The 22,159-nt window shown below is 39.1% G+C and overlaps 1 protein-coding gene across 2 annotated transcripts in view; it reads right to left on the bottom strand.

Annotated features, from left to right (window-relative positions):
- SH3GL3 (SH3 domain containing GRB2 like 3, endophilin A3) overlaps positions 1-22,159 on the bottom strand; it is a 50,239-nt gene that overhangs the window by 14,733 nt on the left and 13,347 nt on the right. The window contains exon 1 of one of the 2 annotated variants that reach the window (XM_039722902.1): positions 22,045-22,153. The exons of the other annotated variant lie outside the window; for it this stretch is intronic. Coding sequence (XP_039578836.1) covers positions 22,045-22,089 — 45 coding nt within the window. The 5' untranslated portion in view covers positions 22,090-22,153. Of the gene's footprint in view, positions 1-22,044; positions 22,154-22,159 lie in introns of those variants that run through there. 2 annotated transcript variants of the gene reach the window in all.

Genomic DNA, 22,159 nt, shown 5'->3' with positions numbered 1-22,159 from the left:
AAAAAGCTTTCCCAGTTCTATGCAAACATTAACAATACTGCAATTTGTAGCCCAAGGATACACTACTTCAATGGTATTTATCCTGAGCCCTAACAGCCTTTGAAAAACGACGCTCCATAAAAAATGATTCCATAAAGTCTGTAAACCATTGGAGCTACCAACAATAAAAACTGGTATAAAGTTCTAATGGTTACAATTAAATTTTACATCTCTACAGTTTATTTCATATTGGTGTAATTGGGAATAGCTGTATTAGTCTTGCATTTAGGAACAAAAAAGCTTTTGTTCTGATCATACTGAATTTAGGAGTTGTAAAACTAGCATCACCCTTCTCACAATTAAAAGTCACAGGATATCCAATTAATTATTGAAAATGGATGCACAAAGAAGACAGCTGCTGAGTTTTAGTTCCCTGACTATTTGTGGAGCATCATTTACATGCTTTCTATCAAGCATGTAATGCTTGAACATAAACAATGCTTTGACCATAAATGCTTTGAACAGAGGATGCGGATGTCCAGCTGAGGGGCTGTGTAGTTACGTGGCAACATCTATCAGGCTTTACGAGCCACCTCCCCAAAGACACAACTGCTGCCATCACACAAGGTGTGTACTCTGAGGGAGCCTGGAATTCCTTCTACAGGAAGAAATCCTTCACCTCCAAATTCAGAACCCGGGCAACATGGATTCAGCACCATTTCACTAGACAGGGCCACAATTCCTGCCAGTGAAAAAAGGCAGTTCCCAGCAGGGGGCCAGCAGCCCTTTGCTGCTCCACTGCAGGACACAAGCAAAGCCTTTCATTAGTCCTGATTCTGGTGAAGCCATGAGCCTTCCTCTGGATCAAAACCCACACTCAGAGAGCAGCTCTGCCACAGGAAAGATTTCTTCCTCCCAGGTGTCTGTTCACCTCCCTCCATCACACTCAGAGTTAGTGAGAGAAAGAAAAAAGCAACAAAGCTTAATTATGTATATGAAAATACTTTCAAATCAGCCATTTGTATTATCACCTCTCATTTGAAGTTGCACATGGTAGCAAAGTACTTTCAATGGTAAAACCTGCATGCTCTATATAAGACCTTTTTGCCTGAAGAAACATTGCAGTTTGTACACAAATGCTCCTTGCTCGTTATTTCTTGCTAGATCCTACTGTTCTTTTTAAAATTGAAAAATTAAATATGATGTTGTATTATAAAAAATCTGAAAATCTCTGGTGGGCTTATGTAGGATTTTACATGGAAAAAAAGTGCAATAAAACAAACAGGCTTTGAAAGAAATCCCTCCAGATATTATGATTTCTATATTAGTTCTGTACATCCAGCTACAATTCAAACTGCAATCTGCAATCTTGTTACAGTCTTAAAAGACTAAATATTTATCTGCTAAGGCATTTATATTCCAATAAATTATCTGAAAAAAAGATTTTTCTATAAATCTAATATTCAGATTTTTTTTCACATGATACTTGTCATTCTATTTTTTTCAGATAGTATAATTTTCCTTTGATGTGTTTTGTTATGATGAAGCATTGCCTCAATCCTGGTTGTGCTCAAAATCTGGAGAAGGCCTTGAGTAATCTGGTCTAGGAGGAGGTATCCCTGTCCATGGCAGGGGCTTTTGGGACTGGATGATCTTTAAGGTCCATTCCAGCCCCTTACCACTCTGTGATTTCATGAACATAGCACATGAGCTCTCCATGCTTTAAAGTGAAATCTACAGCTCACCGAAACTCCAAACTAAAAACATCTCAAGATTTAAAATAAAAATACTGAAAAACTATGTTAAAAATATTAAGATTTACCCCTATTGCACAGGAATAGTACATTTCCCCATTGTTATATAGATTATAACAAACAAGCTTCAGAAAAATGCCATATTTTACTGACGTTTTGTACATCGTATCCACTGAATTACACTAGTTTTTCATATTTCACTATAGAAGGTTACTGAACATAAGAAGCTGCCAAAAATATCCCAGATCAACAGAGAGCTGATAAAACTCTCAAAACAATTACCCTATTTTTTTTAATATATCCACTGGGTATTTTATAATACAAGTCAATGGGACTCCTGCCAGCCAATACTTGCACACATGCTCTGACCTTCTGTTTCACTTGTTTTGCCCTTCTTTTGCAACACTCTAACTAGGATTGAACCACCACAGTTCTTTTGCTGTTATTCAGCTACTGCTGAAAGAAGTGGCTTGCCAGCAAAACTCTCTTGTACATACCTGGCCAGGAAACCAGCCCATGCTATTTAAAGGCTGAATGAAAGGTATCAAATTCTATTAAAGGCTTAAGAGCTTTTAATGACTTTATAAAGTTACAGCACTTATTTTGTTCTGAAGGACTAGCTGCTGAAATTATCTGTTGAAACTTTAATGGGATAGAAAATTCCTACATTTGTCATAAATATGCACACTGTCAAACCCATGAGGCAAAACCTAGATTTTTTTTATTCTGACAAAAAAGCCAAGGCTATGAAATGGTTTTAAATTTATTTCCCTCTCTCTCTAAAAAGGAAGCAAGCAATCAACTGGGAAAATGAATAGATTCATCCCAAAGTTAACACACAGAGAGCCAGGAAATAATGTAACTGTATGGCTACATTTCCCATAGAAATAGAACTGGGCCAAACTGCAAAAATGCATTAAATACCTCTTAAATACAGTACTTAGTACAAAATACTACATTCCAGTATGGTTAACACACAATAGTTACACTTCTCTTAATAAATCATTAAACGTTCCAGTGATTTCCCTGCAGCCATGTAAGTGTTTGATTTGGTTTAATGCAATGTGACAATACTAACAGCTTTCTCAAGGATCTTATTTAAGCCTGTAATAAACAAAGGGAAGAATAAGGTGGCTGGCAGGACAAAGTCAAATCTCTTTGCAGTATTCAAATCCTGAGGGGAGGCAGAGATTTTCTTCTTTGTCCTTTTCCAGAATGCTCTATCAGATTAGACACCAAGATTCCAGCCTCTTTTCTAGATCAAAAGTAGTTTAACCTCAAATATCTGTAACTCCCTGTTTTGTGCTTCCAAGTTCTACTACTATGCTATGCATATTACTTGTTTTTCTTCTTTCCTGATTGTTGTATTTCATATAAATTGCTAACTACTACACTCAAAAAAAAAAAAGGGTTACCACTAGTTCATGTCTTGCAGACCACCAAGAACTTGACCTACAACACAGTTTAATGTCTTGCATCCTAATAAACATTTAAAGGAATACACACTGGCAGAGCCAGCTGCACAAAGCTTGCCACACCTACTGAAAGATTTATTAATTAGTTTGATATTTGCTATATCTGTTTAAAAAAATTAATCTCATTTCTTTGACAGTGATACTGAGAATTTACCACATATGATTCATGTGCTCTTCCTTGTGTATTTCTTGCATGTAATTTTTTGCAAGAATTAGGCACAAAATTACATATGGCTTGGTTTCAGCAGTTTTTTAAAATTAATTTAGTAATAGAAACATCAGACATTGAATTCTAGCTCTGATACCACTTTAAGTTGTTCTACAAGTAAGTCTATGCCAGAAAGAGAATTTTAAGTAGGGTCAGGAATGCTGGGCACTTGATGTTCCTTAGTCAACACTCAAAATCCTGTACCCAGCTGATCTAGTCTGCACACAATCATGCAGCCTTTTAAATTAACCTTATTAACCAAATCCAGCCAAAGTATGTGTAAATATAGACTGTAATCTAGATTTACAAAGAAGTCTGCTCATTGAGAAGGGTGCTGTCTCTTGCTGTAAGCAAGCATGTCCTTTGAAAGGTCTTAGCATATTTCAGAATATTTTATCCTCGTGATGTAAAGGACAGCTTTACCCTTTCTGTGACACTCCAAAGGTCTCGAGTGTCTCATTAAAAGCAAGCCCATGCTACTTGTGCTGCTTTTCCACGTCTGGAATCCAGACTTTCTGCTCTCAGCCAGAGCTACTCTTTAGCCCTTTGGATGCTTCAGGAAACATGGGGAACAAATTCATAGAGGCTGAAACCACACATCCAAGCTCCTAATACAACATTAATGTAGGGGAAAAACTTCAAGACTAAATGCTTGAATTTGAGTTAAATTGATTTGTCCTTGGCCACACAGTAAACAACTGCTAACTCTGAAATGAGAATGCCAAAGTCCCAGATCTTCACTATCTGCCCTGAGCAATGCAATCTTAAATAATATATTCTATCTGTATTTCCGAGCAGGCAAAACAGGGGAAGTTATGTTTACGGGACATGAATTGTGCATTGCACAATTTATTTATTATGGGAATACAATTTATTTATTGTGAGAATGGAATTCCAGACTGTTGCAAAAATTAAGAGATGAATGTACAATTTACACAAGAGAGATTTTACTGTACACAGTCTGTAGAAAAGTGTTGATATCTATTTTCCATGTCAAAATAGATAATAAATAATAAATAAATGGTTTCAAGTTTTCAAATTTTAAATGATAACACTTAAATTCTGCAAAATGATGTGTCAAAGGACATTCTTTTCCATGCAGGTCAGAAGGCTCAAGGATTAGCAACTTTTTCTTTTGCTTCAACAGATACAGGCAAATAATGAAAAACAAGAATAAAACAAAAAAATTACAGGAGAAGAAGATACAAGCATAGCAGTATTTGTGAAATAACTCAGTGGCTGGAATGCTATTTCCTGTTGAATTTTATATTATTTTTCTTCAAAATAATAGAATTAATCAACAGCTTTTACACACACACACCTGCATATACACATTCCCACACGCCCTTAAGTAAGCCAAGAGGTATTAGAGACCTGGATGCTTTTGAACACCCCACCAAGTGCTTATCTAAATCTTTAGGCATGTAAATACTTCTTAAGAGTCTAACCCAAGAGACTCATCAGAGAAGCACAGGACTCAACACTGCCAAGATATGAGCTCTGTTTCATTTCAGATTCTAGTCACAAACAGCTGAGAGCAGCTAAACTACTACTACTGCATTACTATTACTTAATGTCTTCTTTTGAAGAAATATTTTGTCCTTGAGTTTCATCTGGCACAGCAGAGCAAAGGCTTCTGTTATCTACATTCAAAAATAATTGCTGGATAGGCTGTGGCTATTTTCTTAATCAATCTATACATCCAAATCATAGCGCCATCAGTATACCACAGGGCACGTGCAGTCCAGGGCAGCCTCTCTGTATGGTCTGCAGTTATCACAAAGAGAACACTACAGAAATTGCCAATATTTAAACTATTGCTTGGCTATGGAGTTACCTGTACATGTTTGGACCCATCACTTCCTTGCAAACTACAATGTGTATGGCAAGATCCACAGCACTGTGGCCTAATACATTGCAAACAGGATTAAGAATTCTGACAATCAGCAAATACTTTTTTCACAAAAATAATCTAGATGCTTAAAAAGTACCCAAGAAGTTGAATACTCTAGAAGGAAGGCAGACTTGTACAGCATCTTCTTTTTTTTCTGCAATGAATGCACTGATTTCTTTCTGGAGTTTGCCGTATGCCTCCTTTTCTTACTTCTCAAATCCCAGCTTTCTACACTTGCAAAATTAGCTCAAGCTGGCACTTCTCTCACCAGTATGACCAGTGCCACAGTTTGCGAAAAATGAAGTTTTAAAGAAAACCATGGCAGATATTACTGTTTTTGAAAGGGTAGCATATGTAACGTTCCATAATAATTTAATTCCAAGTCCTGTTCAAAACATTAGCACTTTAAATTCTCATAAAGAAGTTTTCTACAATTTCTTTTTTAGCCTGAGGATTCCAGTTTCAGAGCCTCTGGTGAGAGGTGACCCGAAGTTGTACCAACCATCACAGTTCAGACACTGGAGAACAGCTGCAGGAATGGAACATGCCCCTGGCAAGAAGGGATGTAGGAATTCAGAGCATTCCCTAAGCAGCCACCACCAGCTGAGTTCCCAGAATCCCAGTGACAATTCAGACTGCTGAAGCTCCTGTGCAAGGCTGAAGCACAAACACTGCTTGCCTCCCTGGGAGAGAGACAGCAAAAAGTGATGCTCCTCTGTCCCATCAAGGTTAAATCAATGCCACAGGTTCAAATACCAGGACAAAGCCTGCTCTTTGTTAGGGTATCATCATCTCTGAGATTGAGAAAGAGTTTGGCTCGGTGCTCAAAAACTGAAACAAGAAGGAGAGAAGGGTAGAGCAAGGAAATCACTTTGCCAGTGACACTGATTGTACCAGCCCCAGCTCTGTGCCAGGGCAGGCAGCTCTGTTCAGGCACTCACCTCCTGCACCAGGTTTTCCTGGCAGTGCCCTGGGTGTGCTCACCTCACCTTGCAGCACAGGTGTGCAGAGCTGTCACTACTCTTAAGTATTTCTACTAAGCTCTGTAAGTTTTGTTCTCCTCGTTTACTCATCACTGGTACCTTAGCACCTTTCTTTTTTCCTTTCAGTCTCTTTTCACTAGCACTGCTTCCATTTAGTTTGTTTTTCTCTGTTGCCTCACCCCTCATTATCACTTACCTCTCTTTGCCTTAGATTTCTTTCAGTTTCCATTTTGTTCTAACATATACTTTCCTCCACCTCTGCTGGAGATATGGCCTGCTCAAAACCTGAGCAAACCTCATATAGACACATAATTTTTCCAGAAGGTCTAATCATGATGTTCATTCCAGTGCTCAGCCAAACTCAGAGGCACCAAGAATTGTTCAGATGTTGTTCTATTTTTGTTGCTTAAGTATCAAAAAACATGTTCCCACACTTAGGAGCAGTGACTTGATAAATTGTTCAGGGAAATGATACTTACACAGGAAATGAAACATTTTAGAATGACCAGTTACTTTTTGCATCCACGGATGATAAAAATTAATCCAACTTTCCATCTTAAATATTCTCTCTCACAAGCCAGCTCCTCCTTCCCTTTTTCCTGCTAGTGTCTCTCTTCCGTTCCCATCAAGAGATGCATATGCTTTTGTTCTCTTCAGTGTTCTGTTCAGGAGTCATTTATTGGAACACTCTCATGCTCTTTTATCAAAGTACAAGACTGGTTTATCCTTGTAACTTATAATTTCAACTCAAGGTTAAAAGAATAAAGAGTCCTAGGACAGAAATACTGTAGAGAACACCCCAGAGAAGATCAGGTACTTGCTGTTATTTTGAGAAACAGAAAATAACAAAAGGAGGAGGAAGAAAACAGCCAGAGATAAAAACTACCTTTGCTTTTAAGGAGGGCTGCAATAAACCTTTCCTTCAAAACTCACCTTTTTTCAGCTTTGCTTCCTGTCACATAGATATGCACCCTTTATGACTCCACATTTCATTAAATTTGACCTTCTGACTTTAAATTGCAAAAGCACTTTCCCTCAGATGCCCGGTCACCTGAACTTAGGAACACAACAGATAAGCATCACCACTTGCACTGACTGGGAACACTTGCCAAATGGCTTATAAAGCACTGAGTGCCTGGCTCAGAAAATGCAATGCACCTTCATTCCAAATCACCTGCAAGAGTTAAGGCTTTTCATTAGAAATCTGTCACTTAAACAAAATATCATCAGCACATATTAAATCCTTCAGTTTGCAAATGGGACTTGAGTCTCCTCCTGCCTTTAGATCTGTCAGCAGGAAAACACTTTTTGAATTAGGCTTCAGGTGAGACCTACAGCTCTACCAGGTAATGTTAAATACACGAGCTAGAAGCATACAGAATGTTTAATGTAATTGTAGAAATTGTTTTGTAACAATTGTAGAATTGCAGAAAATGTTTAAAGGAATATATTCCACCACTTAATAAAACCTAAAAGGCTAAGTCCTTTCTCTTATAATGCATAGAGTATTTGAGATAATTTTCTTTACAATTTTTTGGACAGAAAAATATTAAGCAATCAGTAACCACATGCAGATAATTATGGCAGGACCCTCAACAGTAATTGTAAAAAATGGGTTTTATTTCTTTCCCATAACATAAAGCAACTTTCTCTACTTCCTAATTAGATGCATTCCTTACTCTTTTTAACCACCAGCACAAAGTTTAAACATTAGCCACTGAATAGTGTGAAAGGAAATGGGTTGTACATGGAAAGAAGAGCAGCTGCCACAAAGACGCTTGATTCCAGCCACAGAGACCCAGAACACCTCAATGGCAGTGGCCCAGCACTTGCTCCAATAAAGAACAATTCAATACAATTCTTCCCCCTCTGCTCCTCCATGGTCTCTTCACGAATGAGCTGGACCACCCAGCTCAATGATTAATGGAACTTGTTATTAACTTACCCAGACAATTTGCTGCAGCAATATCACTCTCCTGAAATTGGACTTTGACCTCTGGGTCCTACAGGCTCTTAAACCAGCTGAACTGGGGCACAGCCTCTGCTTCTAGGTCTGTAATTCTGAGACACATAGTAATTGCCTAAAATCTTAAATGCTTTAAACTTGAAAACCCTATCAGACTTGGCATCCTTCCCAGGTAACTACACTGCCTTTCTGAGTGCACCCACTAACACTGCAATTTTCACTTTAACTGCTTGACCACAGCAGTGGGATGAAAAAGTAAGAAACACAGGTTTCACAAAGGCACTTCCAAACCACAGTGCTGTTACACTTGGTGCCTTTGGTAGTTACTGAGCTTTGGAGGCAGCAAAAACACTGAGAAGTACTTTCCAGAAACCATGTCCATCTCATGGCTAACAACTCGGTTTTTCAAGTTACCTACATGCCACCTACTCCTCCTTGCCTATAAATTCAATTGGTGGCAAAATCCAGACACATCTCAACAACAAAAATGAGATGGTACATACACCAATGCAATGCTGTCTATGTGCTTAAATTGTATGCACAGATATTGAAGAAAACCATTACCATGGACAAAGGACAGTCTTGTCCATATATGAATAAAGTACAAGACTCTGGACTCTATAATGTGATTTTGCATTTCTATAGAGAGTGACTCATTTCGCACCAGGCGGTGACACATCACACTATTACTGAGCACTTTAGTCCAACTTGTCTGCTATAGCTATTCTTCAGCACATGCATTGTACAACAAAAACTACTTTGTACTGCAAAACCTTGAACTCTTCCTGACAAACCTCCACTGTTTCCTAAAGAACTCAATAGTGATGCTTGCACATGCATTTATACATCTAGAAATTCAAAGTCATCATTATTGTACACATTTCTGAGGGAAAACATCTTTGTAAGAACTCAAATGTAATAAACTAACCAATCTAAATTTCTGGACACAGACACATGATTTGCTCTGCAAGCTTACTTAAAAAAATGTAACAGGGTCAGACTCAAGACTGCCCACTTGTCAGAAGAAAAGACACAGGAGCTTTTAATGAGAAAACCTGATTACATTAAAGTCTCTGACAGTAATTTAAATTATTGATGTAAGACTTTAAATAGCCAAGAACAATGATGAACCTGAAACCATGAATCGCCATGCTCCACACTTTTACTTCCATATTTCATTACAGAAATCTAAAATACTGTTCCCTAATCTGTTTGAAATCTTGTTTGTGAAAGTGAGCATACCCTAAAAAGAGAACTGTAAAGCCATCAAAGGGCTGTAAAAAAATACCCATAATGATTATCCTGCCTCACTTTTTAATTTCACTGACTTCTCACTCAGTTCCAAATTCATGATTAATTAAAACATTCTGAGTTTCTTTGAAAAGTAAATTTTGGGGATTTTTATTCTAAACTATGGTCTTCCATCTCATTATGTTGGCAGTTGCTTGTCCAGCCAATCTAATGAGACAGAATGTGCATGAGCACTGCAGACAGGTAGAGTTAGTGGGTGCATCCCACAGAGACAGCCCATCCTCCTCAGGGTGGCCAGGACAAGCAGCACCTCAGTGCCTGTCAGAACCATTTTCTGCCTCTCTTTCAGCATCTTGTTTCAGGTACAACTGGGCAATATTTCAGTTTCCTCTGCATGGAGAAGAGTTGGAGCTGTGAACGACAAGTTACACACTGCGTGCATTCCACTGGCTGTTACCACATTAACACTTCTTCCTCCCTCCACAGGTTCCAAGTGCAAAATTTCATTTGGCAGCAATACCATTCTAATTTGGCTTTCAAACAATCCCCCTTTCTGAAGTTGTTCCCTCTGCTTGCAAGGAAGGTGTGGCTTCCTTTTGACCTACTCATATATATCCACTGCAAAGATGAGAAAGGGTGATTGTACTATAAAACAAAATCCTTAAAATCAGAGACTTAAATAACCCCTTTACACAATTCCTTTCCAAGTAATATGAGAACCTTTCATATTATCTTATTACTCCTCACACCTGCGTGATGCTTCTACATTGGATGTCTCTCATGGCTGTATTTAAAAATTGCTTTTACAAATGCTAATAAGTAATTGTCAAAGAAGTCCCTTAAAACATTCTGTTCTGCCCATAGTATTGAGAGAACAGGAGAAGTTACACCACATTTTTTTACTGATTATCTTGCCTCTTGCTACCTTCAACAATGTCACCCTAACTTGTGTCTCTGTTGTATACCATTTATGCCAGTAGTACTTACTCCAGCTGAGCAGAACTTCCCTCCCCAGACTCTCCTCTCAGCTGAAATAAAGGCATTCTTTCCTCCACTTAAGAAATGTATTCCATCCCTCCTTCAACAGCATTCTCAGTCTTTTGCTGAAGTCTGGCTGAAGCCTCTCAGATCTCACATAGTTTGAAGGGCTGCTTTCATCAGGAGCATCACTTTTACCTACATCCAGACTGATCAACATTCAACTTAAACCACTCAACTGTCCTGTTTGGGTTCCAGGCTTGCTGGATTAGGGATAGATCTTGTTGCCTTCATGTGATATATTATCATAATCACAACGTTCACCATTAGCCCAGGGTGAGCTGGTAGCAGAGATTCCTTGTGGGCTCTCATTGAGAACTTCAGCAAGATACAAATCCCTACAAAGCAGAATTTATTCTACTCTCTGAACAAAACATTCTAATAATCATTAAGGTACTTTCCCACAGCTGCTAAACCTTCTCTAAATCCTTTTCATCCCAGTCGAGACACTGCCTCCATTTCCCCTGCACTGGTAGCAGCAACTCTTGTGTGCTGTGAGCTCTTCAGTGGGTTAATCCACCTGAAAGCTGCTCACACATTGGAGCTGGGTTGATTTTGAGATGGATAAGCTGCCTCTAACAGCTTAGTGTATGTGATCACACAAGCACCCACAGAGCTGACCCAAAGGGGTGGACAGGACCTTCCCCTGAAGGTACAGCAAGGCTACCACAGCCTGGATTTAGGGTGAAGCAAGTTGCCATGGAATTTTGTGCTGCATCTGACAGCATCCAGCTGTTAAAGCTGACTGCACAAACATTGTTCCTGCACATGCAATGTAAAGGTGTGTGTACAGTGAGGGGGTCTGACTTCTTTAATGACCTCTCTGCCCTAAATCAATATACTTTACATTACCTTGTCCATTCAATATCTCTTCATTTCTGCTGATTTAATACGACAGCTGCAATTGCCACCAGTCTAGTGAAAATCCATGCTCTGCCTTGTTCTAGGGAATGTTGGCATATTGTCAGTCATAGTTCTGGAAGAGAGAACTACTCTGATTCATAGCCCCTAACAGGAATTGAACACACTTCATGTTCCCAGAACATTATGTGACCAATTCCAGCACAATGCCCTGGAATTAAACCCAAAAACTGGGTCCTTCACTCTTTTCTCAGGTTAAACTACCTGGCCTATTCCTAAGACGGCTCCCACTGGCTCATGCAAAAGTAACACTAAATACATCACTGATTGTAGCACAGGCCTGAACTCAGGAAGGTCTAGTCAACTTTCAGCACAGCAAGAGTCACAGACCTAGCCACAGATGTAAAGCTGTACTTGTATTTTACACCTTACTGTAACCATAACCCAGTGTGGCACCCTGTAGCTGGGTCCTGCATGAAATCTAAGAGTCACCGTAGAATAGCCAATTGCACCATTTGCACATTATTTCTGTGACAGTAACATGCTGTTGTTGGTATTTCTTTTTACACCATTTGAAACAAAAAAAAAAAGCCCTGGTTTGTCAAATTGAAGAGATCAAGCAACAAAAAGATCATAGCCTGAATATGCAGAACAAGAAATTAAAATCCTTAAAACATGTCAATATTTTTTTCTTCTTAAAACATGTAACTGCACTGCATAATTCATGACTACCCAATTGCCCTCCTGCATTTCCACCACCAGAGATTTCTGCTTATTGAACAGCTTTACTGAAAATCCATTTAAATACAAACCAGCTGATCTAAAAGTTTTTTGGTTTTGTTGTTTTTTTTTAAAGGGTGAACACATTGGGCCACCTTATTAGGACACCAAGGACTTCCACATGTCCAATGCTCACATGCATGATTAGAAAGATCACTTACACACAACTGATGTCAGAGAGCCCTGCCAAAGAGCAGGAAAAAGTAATGGATAACCTAATTCAGTTTCTGTAAAGCCAGAATATATTCATATCACCTTTGCTGAAGTCACATCTATTCATTTACATTCAACACCAAAGCAGTTTATTTGAGTATCAGTAATTTCTTGCCAAATAGTTTTAAAGCACCAGTGCAAAGTAACTACAGGAGAAATAACACAGTCAAGATGTGGGCATTTTTAACAGTGACTTACAGCTTTAAGCTCAAAGCTTATGTATTTGGGCCAAATATTTTTAAATTTGCTGAAGCTCAAGAGCTGCTAGAACTAAAAGATATGTTCCAAATACTTAGGAGTATTAGTTTTAAAAGTTACTATATGACTACATATTTATCTAAAGTAGGAATTCCTTGGCAGTGCCACAGTTTAAAGTGACAGTTTTAGTGAATCCATTACCAGCAAAAATGTGGTCAGGATCATTCCCTACAGAGCCCCAGGCGAGCTGTGCAGAGGAAGCAGAACAAGACTGTCAACAGAAGCTGTACACAGCCAGATACACCAACAGTCAAAAATGGTAATTTCAAGTTGATTTGCTTTAGAATCAACTTCTCACATTAGCATGCTATTTCTCATCACCACATCTGCATGTTTATCAGCAAGTCTACATTTTACACATGAAAAGTGACAAATAATCTGTTTATTGCACTTTCAGAAAGTACTTTCCAGACAGTAATTCTTACAGAATCCCATTCCACATAATCAAGTAAGAAATTTGTCCTTCAATGTTATTAAACTGCTGCTTACATGTTTTAGCACTTAAGACAAGCTGTGTGGATTTTAAATCACTATAAAATGGACTGAGGACTCTTTCTCATACCCTTACTTTTTACTGCACATTATTTTGATTTAAATGGCATCATTGCTACTTATCTGAGCTGCCAGTCCTGTAGCTTCCTGTGCTTTTGGTACAGTGTGAAACACCCACATTCTTCTGCCACACAGTCAGCCCCCATTACATGATACTCAAGGCAATCTACCTGGTTCTGCTGTAAAAGGATGGCACATTTTCCCTTTGAATCAGCAAGCACATTGTCTGTGCTGCTTGTGAGGTTTCTTGTTTGATTCTTTTTTCTTTTTTTTTTTAAAGGCATTTTAGTTCACAGTTTTCCCAAGTCTAAGCTCACATCCAGCATCAGAGCACTGTTAAGCAATGTACTTCCAGTTCCTGGGTCTGCTACAAATGCAACTGAATTTTTAATGGGTCTTAAAAGTCTCATTCCTCAAATATTTCGCAAAATCCATCAATGTGCTCCTAGCAGCACAGCTAGGATCCATGGAGGCCCTTAGAAACATTACCCATGGGAAAAAAGAAAGAAGATTGTCTTACTCTTTGCTAATGCAAGCTGTGTTCATCAAGAGTTGGGAAAACTAAATGGAACACACAAGTCTCAAGCACTTTCTTGTGTCAGAAAGTTTGCAATAATCCATGCTCCTTTCATTCACTTAACTGAAAACCTCCATGTATCACAGTGAAAAGTGAAGAAAAAACCCCATAACCATTATTTCATCAGTTTGTTCACCAGGACTAGTTTGGAAAGGAAGTCACTGTACATTTTTTGCCTTATTTTCGAAACTCTATTTCAAAACCTGCCAGTGGTTTTAGGCAGCAAGACATTGGTAAATACAACACCACAAACTCAAATGCAACTGGGGGATAGAGTTCAGCTCCATTTCTAAGAAAGACACACACTGTCCTGAATCTCCATAAGGCACAGTTCTGCCTAGCAGTAAGAGCAGCACTGCAGAAATGCACCACTGACTTCATCCATGGGACAGACAAGAACTTCCCTCAGCACTCACACAGAATTGACTTCCACTGTTATAAAATTAAACAAATGACAGAGCAAACTGCAATAATTTCCAAGTATAATTTACACACAGAACACAGACCCCTGAATTCCCCCAGGAGCTATAAAGCACCAGTGCAAAGGAGGTCAAAAGGCTCTGTCCTCCTCTGGGGGGGCACATGGCTTTGCAGCAAGGAATTCCTACAAAAAAGGCAGCACATCCATCAGTAGCAAAACAAGCCAATTCCCATGAAACAGACACCTTTAACCACAGCTGAAGAGATCGCTGAAGGGAAACTCTTAATCACCAAACTGACAATGAAATTGCCACGATTCTTGCATTCCCCATACAAAACAAAGCAACAGACATAGCCCTTCGGATCCTATGTAGTTACTACAATATACAGGGGGAAAAAGCAAGTAGGGATTATTCAGAAGCTAAATCCATAAAATGATAAACAGTTAATCTTAAAGGTAAGCAACAGTTGCTATGTTCCAGTGCCTCAGGCAGTCAGTCACCCAAGCAAACCACACCAAGCACAGAATTCATCCTAATATCTTTAAAAATATTATTTTCTTTGGAAGAAATTTCAGAAGAGCAGACTGGAACTGCTGGCTCTGAATTGATGAAAGGTCTTTGATTACCAATTTCCTTGTTTAATGAGTCTCGTTCCCCTCTCACCCTGCACACATCTCTTGTGACCCAGATGCCAAGCTGGCAAGTGCTACATTCTCTGCAGGAAAGAAAGACAAAGCGTTCCCGTGCTTGTGTGTTCTCTGACCATACAAACAGCACAGGCACCAGATTTCACTTTCTAGCTCTACCAACAGGATTGCAAAAGGCAGAATCACAATTCTGAATCAAAATATTGACTTTGTGACTCCCAATCCAACATTTTGTTTATGGCACTAAGCACATTTCTCACATACACACACATACTCATTCTCTGTGAGGAGATACCACTACCCAAAAATCACAGTTCCTAAAAGATTGCTTGCTCATTCCAGAGGGGTATTAAACACCATAAAGGTAATTGAAAATACCATGTTCAGCCTTGCCAAACTTTCAGTCAGTGAAATTACAGCACATTTATACAGAAACTTTAAGCCAAACTCATATCTACATTTTGCATTTATCAATACATATGTAAAATAAATTTTAAAAAATATAAATTATTTAAAAAAAAAAAACCACCTAACAAACTATAGTGACTAGACATTGCATCTGTAGTCTAGAAGTACATAATCTACTTTTGGTTCTGCCACTGACCAGCTCCTTATCCTTGAACTCATGTCACTTTCTAGCACTTTCATATTTACTGGCAACTGCAAGAAAAAGAATGAGAACAGTAAGACCTAGCAGGATTTGCAAAATACAAGGGAATAAAGGGGCTGTTACTACCTAGGACCATGACCACTGGTTTTTTATACTTTATCTCCTTTTTGTTTGGTTAAGAAAAAAATTTTAAAATACCTTTTCTACTTTTTCACCTTAGATCTGTAACCTGACTGCAATCATGGAAAACAGAATTTTAGAACCCCTTGATTTCCTCTGAGTCTTGGATTTCCTAAGTCATGCTCAGTTGTTAAGCAGACTAATTTCACTGTAGTCCTTACAGTTCATTAAACACAAGTACAGCATCAAAAATGCACCTTAATTAGGGTGGTAAGGAAACAGAACTGATTCTCCTCAGAGGCTTGGCATTGTCCTTTGAATACCAAGTATGCAAGGCCAAGTTATTTTTGTGTTTCACGTGCACAGCTGCTGCTACCTGAGATGTTGCAGGAAATTAACTGCTATATTCTCCCATCAATGCATAAAACTCTAAGTAACTTCGATAACAGAAACATGCATACAGTGGAAGGACACCAGGGCTCTAGAAAATCAAATAGAAGGTGTAACCTAGCTCCCTTCTAAGTGGACTTTTGAAAAGTATTGTTAAAACCTACAGGTGCAACTCTCAACTAGCCATAAAACTCCAGCAGTGAACAGAACATGAACAGAAAAGGGACCAACAATGAGAACTCAGCACAATATAGAATTAGACTATGGCAGTAAACTGGGGTGAAAGTGGCATTAACAAAAACAGAAGTACTTTGTCCTTAGCATTATCATTATAAGAGCATGTTTGCACTTCATATGCTTTTCACAGAAGCTATGAAGAATGGGATGAGTTTGATATTTTATTTACATGAGTGTTTACAGAAACTGCAGGTGCACTGCAACTCCAAGTAACTCCAAGTGCTGCTGAAGAAAATCTCAGTGCAGTGCTGCTGCTGGGCTTCACTTGGCTGTTTGTTTTTCAGCATTGCAGGATTCTCAGAGCCTGCACTGCAATGTATTACCCAGCATGTGCCGCAGTGACTCAGGCAGCAGCAGGAGCCTGGGATGGAGTGCCAGCTCTCACTCCAACTTTCAGGATGCCTGTGCAAAACTCTACAGCAAAGCCAAGCTATAAAAGGAGATGAATTCAAGGAGAAAGTTCAGCTCCCACTCTATTATGCCACTCTCTATTCTTTTTCAATGCCATTGAGACTTTCATATATAAATATTTTATGTGTAAAATATAAATAACCTCCTTCCAAATAGCAGCTGCATCTCTGCTAGGTTTCTGAGTTACTGCATTATGATCCCCCCTTGCAGGCTTTGGGAGCTGCATTGTTAAAGGCTGCAGAGCACACGACCTCTGCCTTCTGCTAACTTGTACTATGCTGACTGAAGCACTCACAGCTTCTTTCTGCTGCACTTCTGCCTGCCAGGCCACCTTAGCACCTGATAAATACAACTGTGGAAGTACAGTTATTCATCTAAAAACATATCAGACAAGAAACTAAATTCTGTTGTCCTTTTCATCATTGTCCTTCTTCCACAATTCTGTAAGATTTGAAGAAAAGTAAATCCAATTATCTAATAAAGACTAGGAACAGGACAGAAGCTTTCTCTGCACTACTGTCATGGATTTATCATGCCCAATTCACACTGGATGTGAAAGGACAATATCTCTAACAGACTGTATAACAGCTTATAGTCCTCATAGGAAATAAATATACCTGGATGTAGGCAATAAATTTTGCTTTCATGTCTCACTGTCAAGTTCAGGTTCTCCTTGTATAAAGTTTACCAAAATACTTCCTTTGCTATCAAGCCCTTGTGTAATTGACATTTTTTCTTTATTAACTCAATGTCAACATGAACTTTAAAAAAGGCTTAAATATTATGTCTAGGCTAGTATCTACAACATAACAGAAAATAAAAAAGTCAAGAGAACAAAAAAAAATCACCAAAAAACACCACCACCACCCCTAATAACTTAGCAACAAAATCCAATCACATAACTTATTCTGTCTGGGGAACAAGGTGGTCTTGATTCTGATCTGGTCTTCATTCCAACAGATCAGATCAAAATGCCACCTAAATCAATGGAGAAAAAGCAGAAATCTGGGATATATGAAGCAGCATCCCTGCAACTGTTGGTGACAGCTGAAAGTTTAAAAAAGATTAAAAAACAGAAAAAGGACATTTAAAAATAGCTAAAATAATTACAGCACTTGAAAAGACAAATGCCATTCAGGATACATAAGAAATTAAACCACAGAGCATATTACTTATATATTTATTACACTAGGTTAAATCACTTTCAGAAAGCAAAAAAGTAGTAAGAGATTTTGGTTGTTTTGGTTAGAAAATCTGCTTCCCCTTAGGCTCTGTCTATAGACAATAAAAGCAGCTCCTGGCTCCCACTCTCTTGGAGCCTCTCTTCCTCCACTGACAATGGCAGAAGGTTTAAGAACCCAGTCTGCAGAGGCTACAGTAGCTGTTGATGACCACATTAAAAATAAGACGATAATTGTGAATATTGGCAGATGTGTTTCCTCAGAAAAGCATTACTTTCCATTATCTCTGAGAACCTAAGCCTAAGAAACACAACATGAATAATCTCTTGAAAGTGAAAGTGCTTCTATACACAGCTTTCAGCTACAATTAATTTTAAAAATATATTTTAAAATTGTGATTTCCTATGGCAGTATCATGGCTGAGCTTTCAAAACACCCTAAGGGAGTGAGGTTCTGAGCTCACCAGCCTCCAAGCACTTTGAAAAGTTACACATCTTTACACAAGGATCCTAGCCTGGCTGCAGTTTTAGAGCACAGCAGAAATTAGAAATGCATCTGACACCTATTAAGGCTTTCTTATTCATTCTCTGTGCTTCCTGCTTTTCTAAACTCTGAAATACTCCCAGCACACACCAGACGATGCAGTCCTCCCAGCACCTGGGTTATCCCACATGCACAGTGAGAGGCAGGGCTGCAGAAGCAGCAGGCTGATACACACACCTACATCAAAAGCTTTCAAACTGAAAACAGGAAAACAGATCTCATCTGGCAGAGGCTGAAAGCGACAGGACACAAACTCTCCCTGCAAACACAACTCTACAAAACTTATTTAAAAAATTGAAAATAATATTAAAAAAAGGTGAATTTCATGGGAGTTGCACATGAATTAATCAGCCCTGAGAAACAGCCTGCCCTTGCTTATCAGCCAGTGAGAGGTGGTAAGACACTTCAAAGGTTCTGCTTGGTATTTCATGAGTTAAATGAGTTATACTCAAGGAATCATTACTGATATGTAATGGAGAGAATGGAAGAGATCCTCACTGCAGTACACTTGCAATTAAAAAACTTCAATTTAAACTTGTAACTTAAGTACAAAGCATAGTAAAGAAAATTCTAGTAATGTGAAGGTGTTATCACTTCGTAACAGACACAGAAACTTGGAGATACATCCCAGCTTTGGGTCTATCCATGCCGTGACACCAGGGGAAGCAATCATTAGGGGACAGATAATGGAGCAGCACTGCAGCTTTGTATATTGGAATGTACAGAAAAACAGCTCCAACTCTACTCATCTTGTGTTAGACATGTAACACAAGAGCTGTCTTCTACATCTCACTGCCTGACACTTCAGTGAAAACCCAACATGCAATTTTCAGTGGGAAATAAAAACAATTGGGTAAAAAATTCTAGGGGAAAACCATCTGAACATTTCCCAGACAGACCCACGGTGACTTTTTGCTACAGCAGCCAAGTCTGCAATAGCTTGTCATGCCTGATTTTGGCAAGGGCATTAGTAACCATAAAAAGTTAACTGCTGACCTTTCATAAAGCAAACACTCATTTACTTAAGTGTAACTTCAGACCAACCAAGCTGACAAGCATCAGACAAACATCCCAGAAACCTCAACTGTATGTATTAAATCACAAGTAATTTTTGTTTTCCTGGACTCCTGCACTTACTTAGAATTTAAGCCTACACACAAAGGTGATCAAAAAACTGAAATGCCGTTTTTTGCAAAAAAGTTCAGTGGTTCAGTAAGAGCAAGAAGAATTTAGAATAACTCAATTTATTTTACTTAATATTTTTATAACTATATATCTATACTGCTCTATATTTCATTTAGAATTGTAATTTATTTCCATTGAACAGAAGTCTACTTTAGCATGGAAACCATACATGGTTCCATATGGTAATTTTTTATATTTATTCATATTTCTGAATGAACTGGTAAATACAGACTGTCTTAATACACTTGCTTCAGCCTTCAGATTTTTTGTCCTTAGGTTCTGTTAGCTTTCAAATATTATTCTTATTCCTTAATCACATGTCCTGACAGTAGTCTCATTCCCTCCAGTATTCCTCAATGTCCTCTGGGACATTTGCCAGTTTTTGTCATCTGCCCCCATTCTCCTTTGGGAACACTAAAGGAATTAATTTCTTTCTTTCCCCAAGCAATGCCTGTCTCTGCTGTTAACAGTTACCACTGGCATCTTTCATCCACTCAATACACAAAGGTCTCTGTCTCCTTAAGTGATCCCACAGTACTTGGAAATTTAACAAATCTGTAGAGAAATACCTCTCATGCTCTGCATTTTCTTGCTTTAGCATTTTGTCAAATAATTCTCCTAAAATATAGAATCCCAATATTTCCATTTTTCATGTCCCTTACTTTTGTTAGTTCAACAACTTTATACATCTAGCCATGACTGTGCCTCTGTGTGCCACAGATAAGCAGTGTCATTGTTTAGACATGGCTGTTTTGATCCACGACATATATATATGCTATTTCTTCTGTTATTCTCCCACTACTATTTTGCCCCAACATCTTATCTGAATTCTTACAGAATGAGCTTTTAAGAAGTGTCTTCTGATACCTTATGTACAAAAAATATCCAGTATCTTATTCCTGAACTTTAATTTCCTACTAAACACATTTCCATAATGACAGATTTTTTCAATCAACTGATTTAAAATTTCTTGCTCAGTTTTGCTTTTGAAAATAAGTTGAAATTTTACTTTTGACCCACCCTAGCAAGAAGAATATTCCTATGAGTTATGCATTGCAGTTCCTTACAGCATGGAATATTGGAAGTCATACCACAACTTTCCAACAAATGCAGTCAAATTCAATATATTCTCCATTTCTGCCATTAATACTTTCTGCCATTATTACTACCTTTATCAGATCCCACCCATCCTTTTGTTTGTTTGCTTACCAGACATCTGAGCAGGGTTAAGTAACCTGCACTGTTACCAGTTGCCAGACAAGAGGGCTCTTCTGTGGTTACCTCTCAAACTTCCTCAGTTAAGTATCTTCAGCTTCCTGAGTTACAAACTCACTACAGCAAAGGCTGCATCACTTACCAGCATACCAGATGCAAAGCAAACCAAAATCTTTAATAAATTGTCCTTGGATTTGTTTATTCTACAGAGCCAGCATCTTCTCAAAGAAACAGTGCAAGTTAACTAAAAGATACCAATTCACAACATTTTTCAGGATCAGTACATTCCATGAAAGAGAGCACGCTACGGAAACATTAGATACAAATATTTAGCATCTCTGTATCCAAACAAAGTGCAGATTCTGCACTTGGGCTGCTGACAAGCCACATAGCTGAAGGAAGACCTAGAAAGATGACAGCCAAGCACTCAAAGAACCTTTATTTTCCTCTCTCTCACCAAGACAAGAGCAGCTGTCGGATTTCACTAAACAGGTTACAGACACTCATTTCAATACTACCATTACTATTAAGGACAGCCAGCAGAAATACAGATCTCTTTGACTTAGAATGAGCAAGCAAAGCAGCTCAGACTTCCAAAATCCTTCAGAGGAAGAATCCCACTGCAGCCACATCCTGAAGCCCCTGCATCAATGCAGGGTTTGGCACTGGCACCATCCTACCAGGGAATTCAACCAGTCCTGCTCAGCAGAAAGGTGCTTCTCTCTTAAAAGAAACCAGCTAAACTATTAAAGCAAAGCACATAAAAGAGACAAAAGAGATAAAGGGGTCGGAAGAAGATGAAGATTCACTCTAGAGAAGATAAAGCGTAGAGCATCTAGAAAAGGAGGGAAAACTCTAGAAACATCTGATACCCTCTACAGGACAAATACATGGCATTCCAGGTAGGATAATAACCAGCCATTCGTGGAAGACCAAAACAATGAACTCTTTAGGGGAAAGCTGCTCCCATACAGGCTGTAGCTTTAACTGGGGCCTCAAAACACGAACACGAACAGACCACTAAATAACAAATGTTATTAACTAAAGGAAAGACCTGAAGCCCCAAGCAAAAGAATGGAAGGGGCAATCTTCTCCTGTGAGAACAGCACAGGAAGCTGACAGGCAAAAACACAAGGGCAGGACTCGGAGGTAACGCCGAAGGAAACGCTCCCCGCAGGTGCCAGGGTGATGCTGCCACACACGCAGCAGGGACCCGCCACCCGTGCGGCAGCGGGCGCCGGGCGAGCCGCCCATCGACAGCAAAGCCCGCCGGGCCCCGCCGCGGCCCCCCTACCTGGCTGGCTTTGTGGAACTGCTTCTTGAGCCCCGCCACCGACATGGTCCCGCCGCCGCTGCCCCGCGGCCGCCCGGGCCCAGGGCCGCCCGCGCCCGGCAGGTCCCCGCGCCCG

This window comes from Passer montanus, unplaced genomic scaffold (genome assembly GCF_014805655.1).
Source record: "Passer montanus isolate IOZ18808 unplaced genomic scaffold, ASM1480565v1 scaffold5, whole genome shotgun sequence".
Classification (NCBI taxonomy): Eukaryota; Metazoa; Chordata; class Aves; order Passeriformes; family Passeridae; genus Passer; species Passer montanus.
Note: the sequence above shows the minus strand (reverse complement) of the source record. Positions and strands in the feature narration are given on the sequence as shown.